This window comes from Lynx canadensis, chromosome F2, assembly GCF_007474595.2.
Source record: "Lynx canadensis isolate LIC74 chromosome F2, mLynCan4.pri.v2, whole genome shotgun sequence".
Lineage (NCBI taxonomy): Eukaryota > Metazoa > Chordata > Mammalia > Carnivora > Felidae > Lynx > Lynx canadensis.
In genome coordinates this window covers 41813859-41835063 of record NC_044320.2, presented here as the reverse complement: position 1 = coordinate 41835063, position 21205 = coordinate 41813859, and the positions used below count along the sequence as shown (strand labels likewise).

Below are 21205 nucleotides of genomic sequence, written 5' to 3'. Positions count from 1 at the left end.
TTAACTGTAAAAATGTGTTGGATGATATGTAGAGCTTATTTGCTGGTATTTTTAGTCAAATAAACTTACATGAATTAATGTTCCTGTAGATAGTCTTTTCTTATCCACAGGGGATATGTTGTAAGACCCAGGTGGATGCCTGAAACCATAGGGAGTACTGAACCCTATATATAGATATTTATGTAATAAATTATTAAAAATATTGTTACAAATGTTACAAATATTATTACAAATAATCAAAATATTGTACTCCCTCTTCTTGGGATGATGTGAGGTGAATGATGGTAGGCATTGTGGTAAAGCATTAGATTACTTTTGACTCTGAGACCTGTTAGGAGGAGAATCATCTTCTGGACCATGCTGGACTTCAGATAAGGGGGAACCTACTGTAATTCCATGAACAGTGGCTAGGCATTTGATCTTTAAGAGTGGCTCTGAGTCTGTCTGTTAATTTCTTCTACACCTCCCATCATTTACAGTTGACTTTGTTAGCATGTAGGTAGTTTTGTATTATGTATACTAGCAAGACTTTGTTTTTGACCACACCTGTAATAACATCACCTTTCTGTTTTGGAAGATCAAAGCCATCGGTCAGACAGAATTGAACGCAAGCAACCCAGAAGAAGTGTTACAGCTGGCAGCGCAGAGAAGGAAAAAAAAGTTTCTCCAAGCAATGGCAAAACTTTACTTTTAAACAGTTAGTTAAAAATTTTTAATTTTTATTTTTTAAACAATGGGCTAAAAATAAACAGTATTAGATTATATAATACATATTTACACATCTAGTGGTGTTTTCTTTTCAGACAAAATACTGAAACAATTTAAAAACAAAAACTGTACAGAAGACTTCATACCATAACCACAGCTTAAATTTATAATTTCTTCAAAAGAAGAGATTCATGTATCCAGTAAGAGAATAAACTAGCAATCTGGTATGCTTTGTTTTCTAACTAGACCCACTTTCGAGGTTGAAATTTCATTAAAAACAAACTAAAATAGAAGTAGCTAGTCTATACACAGCAAGTTCTTATGTCAGGGTTTTGTTTTGTTTTTAATAAATAATCTAGGAGTCAGTATACATTTACTACTTTTTCTGCCTTATGAAAACAGAAGTTTAGGCCAAGTGTTAAGCTTTATCACTTTGTCCTTAACTCAGTGTAGGAATTTAAAAACGACCTTAACAGTTTTGCAAACATAAATAAAGTCTTAGTCACACTAAATTAAGAAAAAATCCTTAGGGATGTCTTGGAGTTAGTAAAGTGACTTTCTCATATAAATAGGTTGAAAGCGTACTTTTTCACTTAAATTGTGATGTACAAAAAGTCATTATAAAGCAACCTCTGTGTCAAAGCCCAAAGTAGGAGCTACACATTTATCTTGTTTAAAATTTCTTTGGTATTCCCCCTGTTTAGACCACAGTTTAAACACCATGTTCATTTAAGCCTTACTGGTTAAAAAATGTTATGGCAAGGCAGATGAAATAAAAAACAGATTAAAGTTCACCTTTTGTAAAAATTCAAGTTTTATAATAGCTTGCTACAGCAGCTGTAGATAAATTAGTCACCTTATTACAAAACTAAATCTTTGTAAACAAGTTTAAATTTTATTTTCAAAAACCAAATTGCACTAGTCAAGACAATATGAATTTTGAGAATCTAAAAATTAGATTCAAAGTATTGTATTAATGTCGCCTTTAAGGTGGCACTTACCTAGTCTAAAACTCCAATGATAAAATTCTTAGTTTATCACGATAACACAGTAATACTGGATCAAGAAAAAAAATTATGGCATAAAGCGTGGCTATCTTCTATCCAGTCACCTTGGGAATGAAGTCATCTTTGTAAACAAGTCCCGCTGTTTAAACAGCTAATGTAGGAATTTCTTCCTTAATGCCAATTTTAAGTGGTTTTTTAAAATCGAAGAATGGCAGTGAAACTTCTGAATTGGCTAGGACAGTCATAGCACTACTTTCCTGAAAACTTTAGTAGTTCAGTTCTAGGAAATTCTACCAATGGTCAATTCCAACTTGTTTGCTTAGTTAACCTTCGTTAGTATTTTCCTGGTGGTTTTTCAGTGCTCTTCGGTGGTGTCATAATGCCTCCACTGCACACTGGTGACAACTGTCCCCCCTTTTGAAAGGTGTTTACATAATTCACTTCATCCTATACATGTGAAGAAATCATGCAGAGATTAACAGGTAAGGTAAAGCACTGATAGAGTAAAACAAAGTCAAACCAGACTTGGATATTAATTTGAGACTACTTAGACCTCATGAAATGGTCTCTTTATGTCTTCGCAAGCATGACTAGTCCTATTCTAGAGGTGCAACAGTTTGAACTGAGTATAGCTGTATTTTTAAAAAACTTACTTGGACTACTGGCATTAATCTTGAGACATTCCACAAATTTTGCTGTGACGTCAGTGTGCCCATTAGAGCTTTCTATCTTGTATCACTGCCCTAAAGTATTTCTAGTATCCTTATTAGTTTCAGTAACTTACTAGATATAAAATGAAAAGCCCCACAAGAAACATACCAGCATAGCCAGATAATTTGTATGTGTCTGGATATTGTGTCTGTCTTCCATAGAAATCTTCTTAAAAATCTTCAGCTTCACAGGACTAGTACTTTTTACTACACTGGCAAAAGGCACCATCCAGTCTACACATTCAGAAATGTTGTCCCATTCCAAACCTAGATAGAGGAAAGTTAGGAAAATGTGAAGGTTACAAGAGAAATTGTCAATATATTGGCTTGTCCTTCCGATTTTAAAGATAATTTGAGAGTGCTAATCTGCTTTAACTTCTTAGAATTGGATTTTGGCCTTCTAATAACTGTTCATAAGGTGACTTATTTTGTGGGAGAAAAAGACTTAGAGCTTCTTAACCCGTACCTTCTACATATGAAACTGAAGTTGTCAAAACCCAAAGAACTCTTAAAGCAGGGCAATGACCATGCTGACTGACTTCAAACGGATTTAAATTCCATTTGACCTTATTTTTTGTTTATGGATATATACTGAAGATGAGGAAGGACTTCTAACAAAAGAGAAGGTAATTGCTAACCTAATGTTTTCCATTAAAATTTTAAACTGTTTAATAGGAAGCTAAAGTTGATAAATTAATAGTCCCTTGTGAACATGTAAGAAGATAACAAAATATAGTGCCTTACCTGAGGCTTTCTTAACCACTTCAATAGAGGTAAAATGGCACAAGGCAGCGGCAGCCAGGATTCTGTACTGGAATTCTAATGAGTCGATGGCTAGAATACACAGATCTAAAAGCTAGCAAAGGAAAAAGCAAACGTACATGTAATTAGGAGGAGAAAGGATGAGTAATCAATGTTGCTACTAAAGATCAGTCAGCTATAATTTTAGAGTACTTATGATGTGGACCCATGTGCCAAGAATTGCTAAAACTACAGGGATCCAAAGATAATTTCCTTCAGAGTGGTGGCTCAAGCCAGGAAGTGAATAGACAAGGATTGTTATGATGCAGTGTGGTGTGTAGCAGTAGGAAAGGCACCTAATCCACAGTGAGGAAGACCTGTGCTGCTTAAATCTTAAAAGACACAGTAGCCACAAAGATTGGGAGGTAGAGAGTATTCTAGGTGTAGGGAATAGCATTTGCAAAGATAAATATTACTTTCCCTTGGAACCTCTAGTTCAGAACAAAGGAATTCCTTTCCTTCATTCCTTATTTTAAAAGGGAGAGGGGCGTAGGTAGAGAGGCACAGATTAGATCATAGATTAGCCTAGATTAGATCATAAAGGGTCTGTAAATTTAGTTCTGATTACTGAAATTATTGGAACATTTTAAATCAGGAAAGATACATTTTAAGAATGATCCTTTAGAAACATGTTCCTTTCTGTGTATCTGCTTTACTGTAATCTAAACAGTGAGATTATTTAAAAGGCAATATAATCTGCCTTATAAAGGTAATAAAGAGTATAGTAGAATTGTGTAAAAGGGCTAGATTTCAGAGGCTAAGGTAATACTGTCCATGGAATAAACAAATTATGTTTGCTCCCATTGTCCAGAAGGTAGAAACATGAGAAGAGTTAGAAATAAACAATGTAGAAATAGTAATTATTAGCTTATCAAATTTTTGTTCTCTATCAAAAAGGTATAGCTGCCTATGATAATTTAGGATGCTGGCAATTCTGACAGAAAAAATAAGCCCTCATTAGAAAGTTTTACAAAATGAACCAATTCTAATTCAGTTTTAGTTCATAAGGTGTTTACTAGATTTAAAATACAAATTAAATTTCAACCTAGGTTATTTAAAACCCAACCCAAAATACCACAGTTCCTTCAGTTCCTTATGTAAGCTTTTCATATTCTACATAGAATTCGAACATAGATTTTTCTCACTTATATATGGTAGTACAGCAACCTTTAAGACATACGAGAAGTAAGCAGGAAAGAACATTTGCTATGTTGGCCTACAAAAGCATAATTTGAAATTAGATTTTTTAAAAATGTTATAACTAATCTTAATTCTAATGTATAAAATAGGTACAGTGTGTTCAAATATGAGGATAAGATTATCATACAGAATAATTTCCTATCATACTAAAGACAGCTGGCTGCTAAATACCAAAAAGAGGTATTTAACACTCTAAACCCCTAAAGAATGAAGAGTACTCATAATACATTTAAACTGAAAGTTTAAAGTCTGTTCTCTAGAATTATTAAGCAATGTAAATACTGGGAACAGAATTTTATGCATCAGTTTTGTTCTAGTCAATTAAGGAGTGAATTTAATTCATTACGATTTTTGTTGTATAATTTATTTAAGACTGTAAATGCACTAAACAGTTACAATAAACATTAGCATATCTGCAGTGAAAATACCTGAGCTATTTGAATGAACTTTTCCTGAGAATACTGAGGTAGAAGAACTTTAGGAGCATCTTTAAGAGCATCAACTTGGAGGAAGAGATTTAGCCAGGAGATGACTGTTACAGGACAGAGTTCCCATTTTAAAGCCTGTTAATAGTATGAAAACACCTGTTAGTAAATGTAAGTATATATACACTGTAACATATAGCTAATTTACTAATAGTCCTTTAAAAGCTTTCTGCTTTAGGCCTATTTCTTCCTAGGAATTTAATTCTGACCCTTATTTTATTAAAAGTACTTGTAGATACTTCAAAATGTAAAGCTGCTTGTATTTTACAGTTTATTAATCTAGTTCCCTTTTTTATTCTCTATCTTAGTAAGCTCATTGAGCCTAATATTCATTCCTTCTTTTCTCATTTCTTGCAGCCCCTGGTCTTCCAAATCTATTCTCTACTTTATTGAAACTGCCATTTTAAAATTATATTCAGTGAACAAAGTGAATTCCATTCAGATCTTCCAAAAACTGATCTAGACTTTTTCTTTCCATGATCTTTAATGGCTCCGGTCAAAATGTAAAAGTTCAAAACAAAAAAGGCAAATCTTAATGTATCCTATCTTTTTCTTCATGAAGCTTTGGGACTTTACCATTTACAAGCAGTCTAAAGTAATTAGGGGAGAACAAGAGAGTATTGCAGAGAATTCCGTCTTCTGTTTACATCCTCATACTGTGCATCACGTCTGAATCTGAGTAAGTTTATTGTTAGAACAATATCAACATGCCAGCAAGGTCCCATTCTAATAGAGCTATCAATATGAATGTTTACAGACTGTAAGCAGAATTTAGAAGACATAAATTTGTAATTTACAACACATAGTAAATGAAAGTCATTGTGTTTTCTTGTGTGTCCTGTATACAAAGTTATGATGTCCAAATTTAATAACATACTTTCTAGTAGCTAACACTCAGCCTTTACTCTAATTCAGAGCCTGATTAAACACCTTTAGGGTTTTTTTCTCCACCATTTTGCTTAATAGCCCTTTTTGGCATATAGAAAGGAAAAAAGGCAGTGAAATAATTCTCATTCTCTGTTGGAAGAGGGGAAAATCAGAATATTTGAGTGTCACTGTTGGAATTCATTGATACATACACATGGTATGGTAATTATACTTTTCAAAGCATTTCCTTAATCACTTTTTTTTTTTTTTTAATTTTTTTTTTTCAACATTTATTTATTTTTGGGACAGAGAGAGACAGAGCATGAACGGGGGAGGGGCAGAGAGAGAGGGAGACACAGAATCGGAAACAGGCTCCAGGCTCTGAGCCATCAGCCCAGAGCCCGACGCGGGGCTCGAACTCACGGACCGCGAGATCGTGACCTGGCTGAAGTCGGACGCTTAACCGACTGCGCCACCCAGGCGCCCCTCCTTAATCACTTTTAAAGCAGTATATTCTCATTATAGAAAACTTGAAAGACACAGAAAAATGGTCTACAGGTTAAGTAAATTCTCCCCCCCCACCCCCATTTATCCATACCATTGTCAATATATTGATGCATTATTAACCTCTTTGAACTGGATCTTAATGCTGAATGAAATCTATTTTGACTACTTACAGTGTGTTCTTTGAGATTCAGTAGTTAACTGTTAAGTTACTAAAACTGCAACTAGAATCACTTAATACCTTTAATATAATAAGTTCCATTCTTAAGATATCCTCTTCACTGCAGGCACCATCAGTGACATAAGCAAACTCTTGGAGCTTAGGAGCATAGATTTCCTTTAAAATGGATTTAAAAAAAACATTAGGTGTAGTTGAGACCGAGATTAAAACAAAAAGAATTCTACAGAAACCACTTAACAGGCTTTGTTTTTAAGGACAGCTTCGTAAAGTGATTTTAAATCTTAGTAATGATACGTTTCTCAGATGTAGGAGGTGAAATTAGCCAACTACATTGAAACTTATTTTCATAGGCTTGATCTTGAATTTCAGTTAATAAACAACTAGAATATTTTAACCAGCCATTTCAGTTAAAAAATAAAAAGCCAAACTTGTTTTAAGCAAAATTGCGTAGTATATTGGCCAGACCAGAACAAGACTCTTAATGAGGTCTAGAAACTACTGAAAACCATTCCTTTACCCTAGTATAAAAGTATGGTACGTCAGCATTGTGCAGTTTCGCTGACAGGTCGGTCTGAACAGTCCAGAGAACAAATAGAATGATCAGAGTAGAAGAGAGGCCTGTTACAGATGAGAACAGGCTAAAAATCAAGATTTCAGTCTAGAAAGCTACCTGAAACACACAGTTGAATTCCAGAGAAGGGTAGACTAAATATAAAATTATTCACCAAATTTGGCAGGATTGGGAGATAGCCCTTAAAGCTCAGAACAAAAATATGGAAGAAAAAAATAAATTCAAGGAAATTGAGGCATGTTTCACAGTCCTCCTCCTGCCCTCAAGATGATAAAGGTTTCAAAAATCTCGAAAGAAATTATGATAATCCAAAATATATTGTTTAAGAAAACCAGATGGAGATTGTGTGAAGGAAAACCTCAGGCAAGAAAAGAGTTGCTTTCTATCCTGGCACCGCCAGCAGACACAGATAGAGACCATTATTCTAACCCAGCAGAGCTATTTATTTCATTTGATTGGTCAGTTAGTTTTCAAAGACCATTCTATTGAATCCAAGTGCCATAATTATGTATTGGGACCACACTGGTATATTTTGTTTGGCAGAATGAGACATGGACTATTTGCCTACATTACATTTCCGGAATCTAAACCAGACACTTAGAATAGGCTCTCAGATACTACAAAAGGAAGTATACTTATCCCTCCATACAAATCAAGAATGTTCAAAAAATGTTTTAGGGGAAAAATAAATCCACTTATCTTAGAGTTCATATCCAAAGTTGTAGGGATTGATGTGATGTAAAAAGAGTTTAAGGTAAATCTATCTGTGGATAAACTTTGAGAACTTACCTCAAGTTTGGAAGCAATGAATAATGAGGTAATTCCAATGAGCTGAAGCATATTTTTATTTATATCCTTTTGTGTCAACATAAATCTGTCAAAAAAGTCTTGTGCGAGGTAAAATGTTTCTCTATGAAGTGTGTATACTTCACATACCTACAGAAGGATCCAAATATTTACATCATCATTTGATGAATTTCTTCAAATTAGAAAGTTAGATCCTAACATACCAGTCTTTAGAATACTTTTTTTTTTAAATGTTTATTTTAGTGGTGGGGGGAGCGGGTAGGAGTGGAGTGCGGGGGGGGGGTGGGTAGAGAGAGAATCCCAAGCAGGCTCTGTGTTGTCAGCGCCAGAGCCTGATGCAGGGCTCGAACTCACAAAGTGTGAAATCAGGACCTGAGCCAAAATCCAGAGTCGGAGGCTTAACGGACTGAGCCACCCAGGTGCCCCTGAAATTTTAAGCCCAACTTTGTTTTTTAGGATACCAAAGCTGAGATTGGGCAAGGGTGAGGAGGGAGACAGATGTTAACATGTACTAATAGGATAAAAACAATCTATTACCATCCTCATTTACTAGTTTTATTGTTTTATTTTTTTGCCCACATGGACTTTATTTCCAGATTCATTTACACTTTTACTGACTATGAGCAAACTTTTCTATTAATTTCCTGTTTATTGCTGATAAATGGGTAAGTTCTCATGCTTAGTTTATATTTTTAATTCTAACAGCCCTAAATGATGTTCTTCACTGTTCTAGGCAGACCTTTTAACGACAAAATAACTGTTCCCTTTAATATTTTTTTAACTTCTTTTTTCCATGTTTTACTGCATTGGCTAAGAATTTTTATAGACAAAAACTGGATGAACAACATTGGTGACATATAAAGTCTTGATCACATCCCTTGTTTCTGACTGTACTGGGAATTTCCCAAATGTTTCACTACTGTTCTTAATAATAAACAATGTCTGTCATTTCCACACTTATTATAGGCAAAGCTTTAAATTCTCAAAATAACTCCAGAAAGTGACCATTATCCCCAATATGAGGATGAGAAAACAGGGATAGAAATACAGGAGGGTTTTGTTATTGTTTTTAATGTTCATTTATTTTGAGAAGGAGCCACGTACGTGTACGAGCAGGGGAGGGGCAGAGAGAGGGATCCCAAGCAGGCTTCAGGCTGTCAGTGCAGAGCCCGATGCGGGGCTCGATCTCACAAACCATGAGATCATGACCTGAGCTGAAGTTAGGAGTCAGATACATAACCGACTGAGCCACTCAGGAGCCCTGAAATACATGAGTTCTAATAATGTGTTTAGGAAATCTCTTAGTTTACTACATATTTTGAAATGAGGAATAGAAACTGAATTTCAAAAAATGTCTTTCACATCTATTGAGACTTGATGATTTTTCTCCTTTAAACTATTATGGTAACATTTAACCTAGCTTTATGTTTCTAGACTGAAAAGATATACTAAGAAAAAGAATTTAATGCTCTACTCTATTTATTCTACCCAGGTTTGCATATAATCCTATTTAAGGGAAAATAGCAATAAATTTGGACAGTCCAATCCAATTCGGATTGGATAAAAAGTCAATGTAACAAAAAGGAAAAAAAATAAAAATCTGTATGATTGTGTTTAGGTTGCTTCCATAATCACTAGGTACTCCCAAAAGTCAAAACCCAACCACCTTCTTGTACCCATATGATTGAAATATAATCTTGTCTTCCAGTCAGAGTAAGAGATAAGATAACCTGACTGCAAAGAACACCATTTTATAGTCCTTTTTAAAAAACTTTTCTGATAGCTTCTGAGATTTACTCTCGCGTGTTGCACCAAAAAGCCTAGTATTTCTCCCTTAGAATGCCTCATTTCTATCTTAAACACAGGGAGACTACAGAACAAATACCCAAGGGCTGGAGGAAGATAGGTTTGTTATCAACACAAGTAAATTCTTGGAATTATTATCCAAAGAATGGGAATGGGCCTAAACAAGAGAACGTTTTGGGCATAGATCTTTAGGGACTTCAAAATCACTGTAATTCCTTTAGATTAATGGTACAGTGTATTTCTGAAAGGAATAAAAGTATATAATAAAGGGAAACAATTGAGCGTAGAGGGCTTGGTACTTCTGGATATTTAAAGCCTCTTTACTTAGGACTTAGAAATCAAGATCCCAAATCATAATTTGGATTTTGGTGATGCAGAAAAGGACTTCTGAGGGCCCTGAAGCCTAGTCCTGGTTCTTCACTTTGTATAGCAGAATGTAAAACCTTGTCAATTATATATTCTGTTCATCTTGATTATCCTCAGCACCTAGTGCCTGGTACACAGCAATACTAACAGGTACCAGGAATTCCTAATTGGGTTTGGGTTATATGGGGTGTAGTGGCTGTGTTAGGATTTTACTCTCACAAAGTAGACTTTGCCATTTTGGTACCATCAACTACAGTAAGGACCCCCAAAAATATCTGCTGCTGGCCATGAATAATATACCAAGGGCACCTGAAAAGCACATTTACATCTTAAATATTTTTCCATCCTACAGAGACAAAGGTATTAATGGAACATACCTCTAAAAGCCAGTCTAGAAGTATTGACCTCATCTGTGGTTCCAGGTCAGAATGCAGAACTTCAAAATGTTTGTCATGAACATATCTAGTCTCTTTTTTTAGCATGTTTAGCCAAACATCATTTGAGCATCCCCAACTATGGAAAGGGGTAGAAAAGAATCACTATGTGACCTACATAATATACAACATAAATTTTCAGACACTGAAATCCAACTTTCAATTAGAACTTGAAAGGAGCTCTTTAGAAACCAGTTCTTTAGCATGAAAAAACAGAGGCTTGAAATTCTACAGCAAGAACTTAGACTTCAAGAGTACTTTCCCCAGAGCAACACTGAAATTTTAAATATTTAAGCATATAATCCCAGTAGAGACAAATTTCATCATCTCCAAACAGATCACCAATAGTAGAATCACCTAAAGTGGTGGTAGCTGGCAGAGTATAGTGAAGGGGCAGGTTGGCAAATTTAAATGTCTTAGTCCACTAATTTGCATATAGAGCCAAATAATACTACACTATGTGCTTTGTATAAGCTGTACCTCTTAGTCATATTCATTAAAAAACATATAGACCTTACTAAGCTTGGTAGGAAGTAAATACGGTTGATACATCAAATGAAAATGTCATATGTTAAAATGCTTCCATCTTAATTTAGAAAAATCATTTAAACTCCATTTAAAAGGTGTTCAGCTCCCCTCCCCCACTCATGTTCTGTCTTGCTCCAAGCTCTCAAAATAAATGTTAAAAAAAATTTTTTTTTTTAGGGGGCACGGGCACCTGGGTGGCTCAGTTGGTTAAGTGACTGACTGCGGCTCAGGTCATGATCTCACAGTTTGTGAGTTCGAGCCCCGCATCAGGCTCTGTGCTGACAGCTCAGAGCCTGGAGCCTACTTCAGATTCTGTGTCTCCCCTTCTCCCTACCCCTCCCCTGCTCATGCTGTGTCTGTCTCTCAATAATAAATAAACGTCACAAAAATTTTTGTGGTGGTTGTTTTTAAAAAAAAGGGTGCCTGGGTGGCTTGGTCAATTAGGCGACCGACTTCTGTTCAGATCATGATCTCACAGTCCAGGAGTTCGAGTTCCGTGACAGGCTCTGTGCTGACAGCTCAGAGCCAGAAGTCTGCTTCGGATTCTGTGTCTTCCCCCGTCTCTGCCTGCCCCTCCCCCACTTGTGCTCTGTCTTCTGTGTCTCAAAAATAAATGTTAAAAAAATTTTTTTAAAGGTGTTCAGCTCCTCTAATGAGGCTTGCGGTATTCAAAGAAATGAAAATAAATTCAAAAAATCAGTATTTTAAATACCCATATCCTTTGTGAACAGCAAAGTATTCTCAAAATAATACATGCATAAATATCAGAGCAATTTTTGTATGTTTTTATAGTGAAGGCAAAATAGGACTCAAAATAGTACAATATTATTAAATTAGTACAATTTTAATTGACATTAAATTCAAAAAAAATATTCTTACCTTAAATCAGGCAAAGGTGAAGGATTAATAAAAAGATTTTTAAATCTGTAATTTGTAAATCTGGAGAAGTCACTTGTTCCTATTTCTTTGTGGGGTGTTTCAATGATTATACAAGGACTGATCCCTCCAGATAATACAGGTGGCCAACAATTCTGTCATTAAAGAAAAATTTGTGCAATAGAAAATCACCTTTTTGTCTTGGATCTTTCATACATAGAAGCTAATATCTCTAAACCGACTATAGTTCTTCCCAAACACCATCGTTAACATTGCTGATAATCTAGTTGACCACAGCTCCTACTGATCTTCAAACAGTTTAACAGGTGGGGTGTTTTAGAGAACAATATAATTCTGAAAATACAAGACATTCGGCATTGGGGGAGGAGAGGAATAAAAATTCATCTGTGGTCACTTATCACTTTCAAGATTAAAAAACTGAAGTTCTTCCCTTTTTTACAATAGTAGCAAGGGCACCTTGTTTTATATAAAGCTCCTCCCTCATCCCTACCCCCCAACCCTTTAAGCCTGCTCCCATACTTGAGAGTACTATAAGGCAAATCCTTAAAAATGGAATCAACCGAAGTCAATTACTTTAATATTTAAAGGACCTTTTTCCCAACCAATGCTGGTTTCAAAGAGAACCACGTCTCTAGTGTTCTCTGTACCACACGCAGAATAGGTAGCAAAGGGCTGGGTGCCAGTCTGTCAGTGACTTCACATCCTATTTATGCCCAAAGGAGCAGCTATTAGGACCCTCCACTAGCCAGAGAGGGAACAAAGAGCAGTACATTGGACAGATTAGGCGGGCCCTGGTGCACCAGGCGATTCCAAGAGGGAGGGATTTACAAAGAGGAACCAGCTGCTTCAAGGCAAACTTATTCTGCAGCTGTAGTAGGATGCAGGCACATACAAACCACCTAAAGATCAGCACCTTCCTGCTGACCTCGGGTCATTCAGAGTAAGAGTGTCAGAGGTATCTTTCTGTTGCACAGCAATAACGCATTTCAATTTTTATTTGTCCTGCATTCGTTTCACCCAACTCCCCGCCCCCCCCCCAGTCCAGTTCTGCATTACCCTAATCTCATACTGATGTCTCTTGGTGACCTCCTCTTTTCTTTTTTTGACATCCTGGAAAATAGAAAAGACCACTGTTAAACTAAAGTCCCAGTAAAGAAGTTCTTCTCTCCTCCCTCTCCCCTTAACTCACCTGGGCTGTTTTTCTCTTCTTGGCCTGAATTATCTGGGCTTCTGGAGGGGAATCCGTCTGGCTGGGCTGGGGTTGCTGCTGCTGCTTAGCTTGTAAACGGCTACTACAGTGAATTTTTTAAAAGGAAGTTTTATGAGTCAAGAGTTTCAAACGCAGCAGCTAACTTTTAAACACATCTACAAGACAAATAATGTTACCTGCGTCTTGACATTCTCTTCTTTCAGGTGTGTGAAAGCTCTGGAGAGGAGAGAGGAAAAATGAGAGTCAGATATATTGTCACCCATATTCTCCCAGGTGCCAGTCAGATATGCTCATTCAGGGGTTACAGCTGAGTCCTTCAGGAGGTGGCCTGAGTCATTTCACCGTGCTGTCTTACGCACTACAATGGTTACTTCACGGGATTAATTTTGGACACATGCCTGCGTCTCAACTGAACGTACAGTCGGGACGCGAGTGTCTTTGAGAATTTACAAAGCACCCCCAGCAAGGAGGGAGATCTCCCCCAAATGGGTCTTTTCTGCGCCCTCCATCCTCTCTCCCGTAACCCCTAGAGGGGCCTGGGCAGCGCCCCCACGTCCCCCCCTTCCATCCTGGACAAGCAGCGGAGAGAGAGGGGGTTGTGGAGGCGAAACGCTGTGGAGAAGCCGGTTCCGCGCCAATTTGGAGAGCGGCGGTGGCGGGGAAGCAGGGGGAGGAGGGAACTGAGACTTGTGTCACGTCCTTCAGTCTCCTTTCCCTCCTTCCCAGCCCCACTGGGCCCTGCCTGTCGCTTGGAGGGGCACTGGGACCCCGACTCCAGATAAGGGCTGGGAGCGAAGGAAAGAGAGTTAAAGAAAGGGGAAAACTGGGCTGGTCGGGGAGGTTTTCTCTCCGCGAAGGGGACCCAGACCCCGATCCTCTATCGCGCGGTAGAGCTCCCCTAACGAGGGTGGGAGGGAGAAGCCCCTGCAATGAGGGTATTTTCCTTGGCCTCCCCTTCGGGCAGCCCTCCACCCCCGCCACTTCCCCGGCCCCCTGCCAAAGATCCTGACAGGAACGGAACGCGGGGAGCCATCCTCCCGACCCCCCAGCCGCCTAATTCTCAGCCTTCCCATATTTCCTCCCGCAGGCTCCCGCCCGCGGGAAGAATCGGCCCTGGGGGCTTTCTCTCCTCCCTCACTCCTCCCTACGCCCAGCAGCTCCTCACCGCTAGACCCGCTACCGCTCCTCTCTCAGCTGGCGCCGGCGCCAACCCAATATATAGGCCAGGCCGGGCCCGCCCCGCACGCATGCGCCTCAGACTGACACCTCCGGACTGCGCGCTCCCCTCTCCCGCGCGCCCGCCCCGCAGGCCCGCGCGCCGCGCCCTGCTCTCAGTCCGCGCCCGCCCACCCGGAGAGGCCAGGGCCCGCTAGCCTAGGCCCTCAGTTCGCGTTCACCTGCTCTCCACTTCACCTGCCTGCGATGCCTGGCGGCGGGAGGGAGTCTCTCAGAGGCCCCTCCTCCAAGGTTCGGCTCCCCACCGCCCTGCTTCCGCGTCTCCCGCCAGTAGTTTCCAGTTCCCTCCCGCCCTCAACTCCCGGATCCCGTCGGTGTCGGGCAGCGGCTCAATCCCGGGTTACGACCAGGTGGAGGCGACATGGGTGAGCACAGAGTAGCCAGGAAGTGGCCATCCTGTGGTGCTCTGGGGCTGTCCCGCTAAGTGCTCAAGGAACCCGGTTATTGCGGATGAGACGCCGGGACCAGGAGGACCCGCCCCTGAGGGAGGAGCGCCACTTTGGCTGCCGAACTGGCCAATGGGAGGCGAGGACGGCAGCACAACGTGGAGAGGCTGCAGAATGTAAACACAGCCGGGCGCACGGCTAGCCACGTGTGTCTCCGCGCCGCCCGTCGGGTCTGGGACCACCGGGGCCAGCCGTGGCACCCCAGGAAAGCCAAACTCAGGGATGTCTGTCATGCACTTTGCTCCAGCCCGCCGACGGAGGAGGTTCGTATCAACCCTGTTTTCCCGCTCCCTGCTCCTCCAACCCGGTTGCCTCCCGGGGGTTGGTCTCTCTGCACTCCCCCGCCCTGCCTCTGCCAGGCGGATTCCCACTGCGAAGTCCCCGCGCGCAGGAAACGCTCGCGCTAGGCTTCACCCTCCCTTCCTGTCTACCGGACCTGCAGTTCCGGGGTTCCCCAAAAGTAAAATGTGTCTCAAGAGCAGGGCCGGGGGCGGGATTCCACCCCACAGCTCTCTGGGTCTGACCGGGAAAACTGCCCCACCACGTGCCCGCCCGGGGCCCGCCCGGCCGGCCCCGCCCCGCCGCCGCCAGCGCGCCCTGCGGAGCCCGCGCGAGTTGCCCGCGCGGGAGGGAGCCGCCCGCCTCCGTACTATAATGGCAGGAGGCGGGCCCGACGCGTTTCGTTCTCTTCCCACCTACCCCCATGGCTAAACCTGGGGGAACCCTCGTTGCCCTTATTACCGCCCCGCTCCATCGCGACCCAAGACTGGACATCTCCCAGCAGGACATGCCGTTGATACTTCGCAAACAGGTTTTGCGGCGGGAGCAGTGGGGCGGGGACGCCTACGGGAACAAAGACCCCCGCGGTGGAGGAGCCGAGCGCAGGCTCCCTGGAACTCGCGGCAGCTCGGGCCGGACGCTGAGCGACCAGGTTGGGTGCTTTGCCCTGGCCCGGCCCGAGCCGCCGGGGTAGGGCGGGGGAGACCCAGGTGCCGAGGCTGGCGCTGCGGCGCGGCCCAGGCGGGAGCCCTTCCCGAGATGCACCAGGAGGCGGCGGCCGGGACCGACCCGGGACCCCTCCCGCACCCCTCCCCGCGCCCTTTGTGCCGCTCCGCCTGTTCCGCGGAGCCTGGAAATAACGGCTGCTCTGCGGGGTTTTGGGCCCGCAAGGCCAACTCTTTTTCACGCTTTCCTTTTGGGTTCTTACTCATGCGACAGCCTTGGGACCCCGGCAAAGTAATTCTTTTTCTCCCGTCTTTATGCCTGAGGAAATAGTAAGAGTCTTTCTTGCCTCAGGTGCCATAGAATTAGGAGAGGCCCAGAATCTTGTCAGTGCCCAGAAGCTTGATACCATTTATAATGCTTCTGATGGCCCTCTCGTTAGGGGAGGAGTTGCCTCCCTTTCGCAGTCACCTCAAAACACTTTCGGTGTAAAGCTTAGAGATAGTAAGAAAGGGGAGGTCTTCCAACAAGTGTGTTACCTTGACATACGAAAACTGGTGTGGCCTAAATGAATGAATTTGATAAAATGTACAGAAAACTAGGTACATCGATTAATATTTGTAGGATTAACTTTGGTGTATGTATTGTATGCTCAACACTGGGCTAATTAATATATTACCTGTAAACAAGACTGTAATTAGAAGTGTACTTTGGTCAGTGCCCTTGACTAGGAAGTGAATAGAGTGCAGTCATAGTAAAGGAGAAATTAGAAGCCATCTCAAGCCTGCTTTGTCTGGAAACCAACAGGGTGAATTCTGCCATGTTACAAGTACCTGACCAATAGTTAAGTGGGATTAAAAAGAACGTGAGTTTACCTTTCAGATGGATCCAGATTCCAGCCCTTCTCTGTTGCAAGTTACTGAATTCCTCTGAGCATGGATTTTCTCTGGAAAAGATAGAAGGCACCCATTTCAAGGCTCTTTTTAAAGGTTACGTTTGATAATGTATTAGAAACCCTCTCTTGTGTATGTAACTGTCACAGAGCACATGCTCAGTGCTCTTTGCTCACCTGTCCACCTCCCTTACTCGTTTACACCTGTAGAAATTGAGTTTGAAGGATCCTGAATAACACAGAAAGCTGAATTATAAAATTGCTGTTTCCCAGAGTTTTGTTCATATAGTTGTCCTTTTAGGTAGTTACTTTAGACATCGTCTTTTTTTTTTTTTTTTTTTTTTTAGTTTTTTTAATTAACTTAATCTCTACACTCAAGGGGGGCTTGAACTCAGGACCCTGAGATCAAGAGTCCCACACTCTTCTGACTGAGTCAGCCAGGCCCCATAGACATCATCTTTCAATATGTTATCTTTGTTTCATATTTTTACACATTCCTTTAGCTCCGTCTTTTCCCACTGACCCTAATTTTAAAATTCACTTTGAAGTATATGAAATTCTTTCATACATACATGTAATAATTTTAGAAATTTTGGCATTTTCTAAAGTATTTTCCCCCATGGTTCATGCAAAGTTAAAATACCATAGTAAATAAAGTAGTGGCCTCTACAGTGCTTTCATTTTCAGGAAAAAACAGGGAGAAAACAAAGGTTTTTAGAAGCACAGGTTTAAAAAAATCAGGCCCAGCCCACTTATTTCTTGCTTCTATGCCTTTCTTTGCCGTACCTTCTGTGAAACCTTCCCAAATCCCTGTCTCTGTGCCCTTCAGTTCTGCTCACCTCACAGGACAATAATTACCTATGAAAATGTCTTTTATCTCCAACTAGTCCTTGAATTTTGTTTTGTTCATCTTTTTCTAGCAGCTACCCAGCAGTTCAGAGGCATACAAAGAGGACCTTGGTAAATACTGAATTGAGTTATGCATAGGATATCCCATTATAGAACTTTAATTCTCTAAGGCTAGAGTGATGGATGGCAGAATTGTTCCCAATGAATAATAAGGTTTTTAAAAAATTAATCAACTCTTTTTTAGAAGTTATTAGATTCAGGGGCACCTGGGTGGCTTGGTGGGTTAAGTGTATGACTTCATGATCTGGTATCTGTGAGAGTAGACAGAGAGAGCCTGGCTCTGTGAGAGCTGCCGTTGGCTACCCGCTAGAGGTCTGGGGGGAGAAGAGAGGCGTCTTAAGGCGTGGAAGCTAGAGCCCTTTAGAGATGGTCGGTTCAGGTCTGCAAGATTTGTGATACTCCACAGTGCAGAGAAAGAACAGGGATAAACAGGGCAGTATTAGAAATCCAGAAGCTGTAGGTTGAGGTTGAAGTTGGCAGGTGGATGCAGGGTGGATCAGCCTGCTCGGGGCCAGACACTGTTCCTGTTAACTACTGGGGACATGACAATTAAGAAATCGCCCCTATCGGCGCCTGGGTGGCGCAGTCGGTTAAGCGTCCGACTTCAGCCAGGTCGCGATCTCGCGGTCCGCGAGTTCGAGCCCCGCGTCGGGCTCTGGGCTCATGGCTCAGAGCCTGGAGCCTGTTTCCGATTCTGTGTCTCCCTCTCTCTCTGCCCCTCCCCCGTTCATGCTCTGTCTCTCTCTGTCCCAAAAATAAATAAACGTTGAAAAAAAAAAATTAAAAAAAAAAAAAAAAAAGAAATCGCCCCTATCTGTAAGAGCTCATATATCTACTGGGGTGGGGGACAGAATAAATGTGTAGCAAATAATTATCATTAAGCAATATAGAAAAGAAAAAAAACAGAATATGACAGAGGAGACTATTAAGCTGTAGGAGGTAGGAAGTGATCTGGGAAGGACTCAGGAGGTGACATTTTATCCATTTCAGTAATTCAACAATCACTAGGACACAGTAGTGAAGCAAAAATTACTGCCCCCTTGGAGCTTAATTCTAGTTGTGTGTGTGTGTGTGTGGGCAGGGGTGGGGGAATAGAAAACAAACACGAAGCAGTAATAAGAAGTAAGAAAAATAAAAACAGCATAAGGGATGTGATGTGAGTTGCTACATTAGATACAAGTTCAGTGAACACTTCTTGGTGTGACATTTGATCTGAGAACTGTGAAGTGAGAGAACCAGCCATGCAGGTAAGGAGGAAGAACATTCCAGGCAGGGGAACAGGAAGTCCAGGAGACCTTGGCTTATTTAATGGAAAAGGAAGTGAGTATGGCTGGAATGTAGTGAGAGAGGGAGGAAAGGCAGCATTTTAAATGCTCCCATTTAAAAATGACCCATGGGACTGCTGTGTGGAGAAGAGACGCCAGCAGGGAGAGGAGTGAGTGGACTGGAGTGACCCAGGTGAGAGCTAGTGACAGCTTGGAACAGGCTAGGGTAGCAAGGTGATGAAAGGTGGTTGCATTCAGGATGTATATTGAAAGTATAGCAGAAAGGATGTAGTGATGGATTTGATGAATGGGACAGGGACAGCTCAAGGGTGAACAGCTAGCTGAGTGACTGTCATTTACTGGTGCTGGGCTGGGTAGATGAAGGGAGGAGCAGTTTTAGGGCAGGATGAAATCAGGAGTTGGTTTTGGACAGGTTAAATGTTAAAATTTTCCCCTGCATTTTATTATGAAATTTAAAAATATCCATTAAAGTTGAAAGGAATTTATAATGAATAGCCATATGCCCACCACCTAAATCCCATCAATATTTTGCTGCGCTTACTTTATCACAGATTCTTTCCATCTGTCCGTACCTCTATCCATCCATTATTCCACCTTATTTTTTCATACATTTCCAACAAAACTGGAGATATCAGTATATTTCCCCTCAAATACTTTAGTATGCATACATAGCATTAGCAGAATTCAATATTTGTTTAGTTTTTTTGAGATAAAACTTACTGTCAATGAAAAGTACAAATGCTAACTATACATTCTTAATGGATACACTTGTGTTACACAAACTCCTGTGAAGTTATAAAACATTACCATCATCCCCCGGAAGCTTCCTTTCCCTGGCAATGCCCATTTCCACCTACCACCATTAGGGAGCCACTGTTGTGATTTTTTTCCACCATAGATTGGTTTTACTAGTTCTGTAATAGAACTTCGTATTATATATAAATTGTATTATATGTGTATAAATACATACACATATGGAATCACACATATATATTAATTTTTTTTAATTTACATCCAAATTAGTTAGCATATAGTACAACAATGACTTCAGGAGTAGATTCCTTAGTTCCCCTTACCCATTTAGCCCATCCCCCCTCCCACAACCCCTCCAGCAACCCTCAGTTTGTTCTCCATATTTATGAGTCTCTTCTGTTTTGTCCCCGTTTTTATATTATTTTTGTTTCCCTTCCCTTACGCTCATCTGTTTTGTCTCTTAAAGTCCTCATATGAGTGAAGTCATATGATTTTTGTCTTTCTCTGACTAATTTCACTTAGCATAATACCCTCCAGTTCCATCCACGTAGTTGCAAATGGCAAGATTTCATTCTTTTTGATTGCTGACTAATAGTCCGTTGCATGTATGTACCACATCTTCTTTATCCATTCATCCATCGATGGACATCTGGGCTCTTTCCATACTTTGGCTATTGTTGATAGTGCTGCTATAAACATGGGGGGTGCATGTGTCCCTTGGAAAAAGCACATCTGTATCCCTTGGGTAAATACCTAGTAGTGCAATTGCTGGCTCGTAGGGTAGCTCTATTTTTAGTTTTTTGAGGAACCTCCATATTGTTTTCCAAAGTGGCCGCACTAGCTTGCATTCCCAACACACACATATATTCTTGTGTGATTCCTTTCATTTAACACGTTTTTGACTTTCATCCATGCTACTGCATATATCATTACTTTCTTTTTATTGCTGAGTAGTATTCCACTGTATCTATACACCCATTTATTTTTTATTTTTTGGCTGTTACAAATAAAGGTGCTGTGAACATTCTTGTTGTGAACACTTTTTTGTGGACAAACATATTCATTCCTTTTGGGTATATACCTAAGATTGGAATTTTGGGGTCATAGAGTAGGTATATATTTTAGTTTTATTTAAAAAACAAAAATAACGGGGTGCCTGAGTGACTCGGTTAAGCATCTGACTCTTGATTTCGGCTCAGGTCACGATCCCAGTGTCATGGGATCAAGTCCCATGCTTAAGATTCTCTTTCTCGGGGCGCCTGGGTGGCTCAGTCGGTTAAGCATCCGACTTCAGCTCAGGTCACGATCTCACGGTCCGTGAGTTCGAGCCCCGCGTCAGGCTCTGGGCTGATGGCTCAGAGCCTGGAGCCTGCTTCCGATTCTGTGTCTCCCTCTCTCTCTGCCCCTCCCCCATTCATGCTCTGTCTCTCTCTGTCTCAAAAATAAAAATAAAAAAGGTTAAAAAAAAAAAAAAAGATTCTTTCTCTCCCTCTGCCCCTCTCCCCTGCTCATGCTTTCTCTCAAAATAAAATATCAAATAAATAAAATAACCAACTTGTGATGAGCACTGGTGTTGTATGTAACTGTTGAATCAATTCTACACCTGAAATATTGCACAGTATGTTAACTAGCTGGAATTTAAATAAAAACTTGAAAAAA

At 40.8% G+C, this 21205-nt stretch overlaps 2 protein-coding genes across 7 annotated transcripts in view; one reads left to right on the top strand and one right to left on the bottom strand.

Annotated features, from left to right (window-relative positions):
- Positions 1–834, top strand: part of INTS8 (integrator complex subunit 8) — a 54884-nt gene extending 54050 nt beyond the window's left edge. For all 4 annotated transcript variants that reach the window (XM_030303715.1, XM_030303717.1, XM_030303716.1 and 1 more), the window contains one exon: positions 578–834. In XM_030303715.1, coding sequence (XP_030159575.1) covers positions 578–694 — 117 coding nt within the window. In that variant the 3' untranslated portion in view covers positions 695–834. The remainder of the gene's footprint in view (positions 1–577) is intronic.
- Positions 835–1073: 239 nt separating this feature from the next.
- Positions 1074–17646, bottom strand: CCNE2 (cyclin E2). 3 transcript variants are annotated; one of them, XM_032591963.1, is made up of 12 exons: positions 16582–17646; positions 13259–13298; positions 13062–13164; positions 12929–12982; positions 11855–12006; positions 10391–10526; positions 7824–7970; positions 6524–6619; positions 4855–4989; positions 3170–3281; positions 2535–2692; positions 1074–2162 (listed from the first exon to the last, which is right to left on the bottom strand). In XM_032591963.1, the coding sequence occupies exons 2-12, from the start codon at positions 13270–13272 to the stop codon at positions 2049–2051; spliced, it is 1221 nt and encodes a 406-aa protein (XP_032447854.1). In that variant the 5' UTR covers positions 13273–13298; positions 16582–17646; the 3' UTR covers positions 1074–2048. The 3 variants fall into 3 exon arrangements, with proteins under 3 accessions (XP_032447854.1, XP_030159578.1, XP_030159580.1); XM_030303718.1 differs by lacking the exon at positions 16582–17646 and adding an exon at positions 14496–14764; XM_030303720.1 differs by lacking the exon at positions 16582–17646 and adding an exon at positions 14248–14285.
- Positions 17647–21205: the final 3559 nt, after the last annotated feature.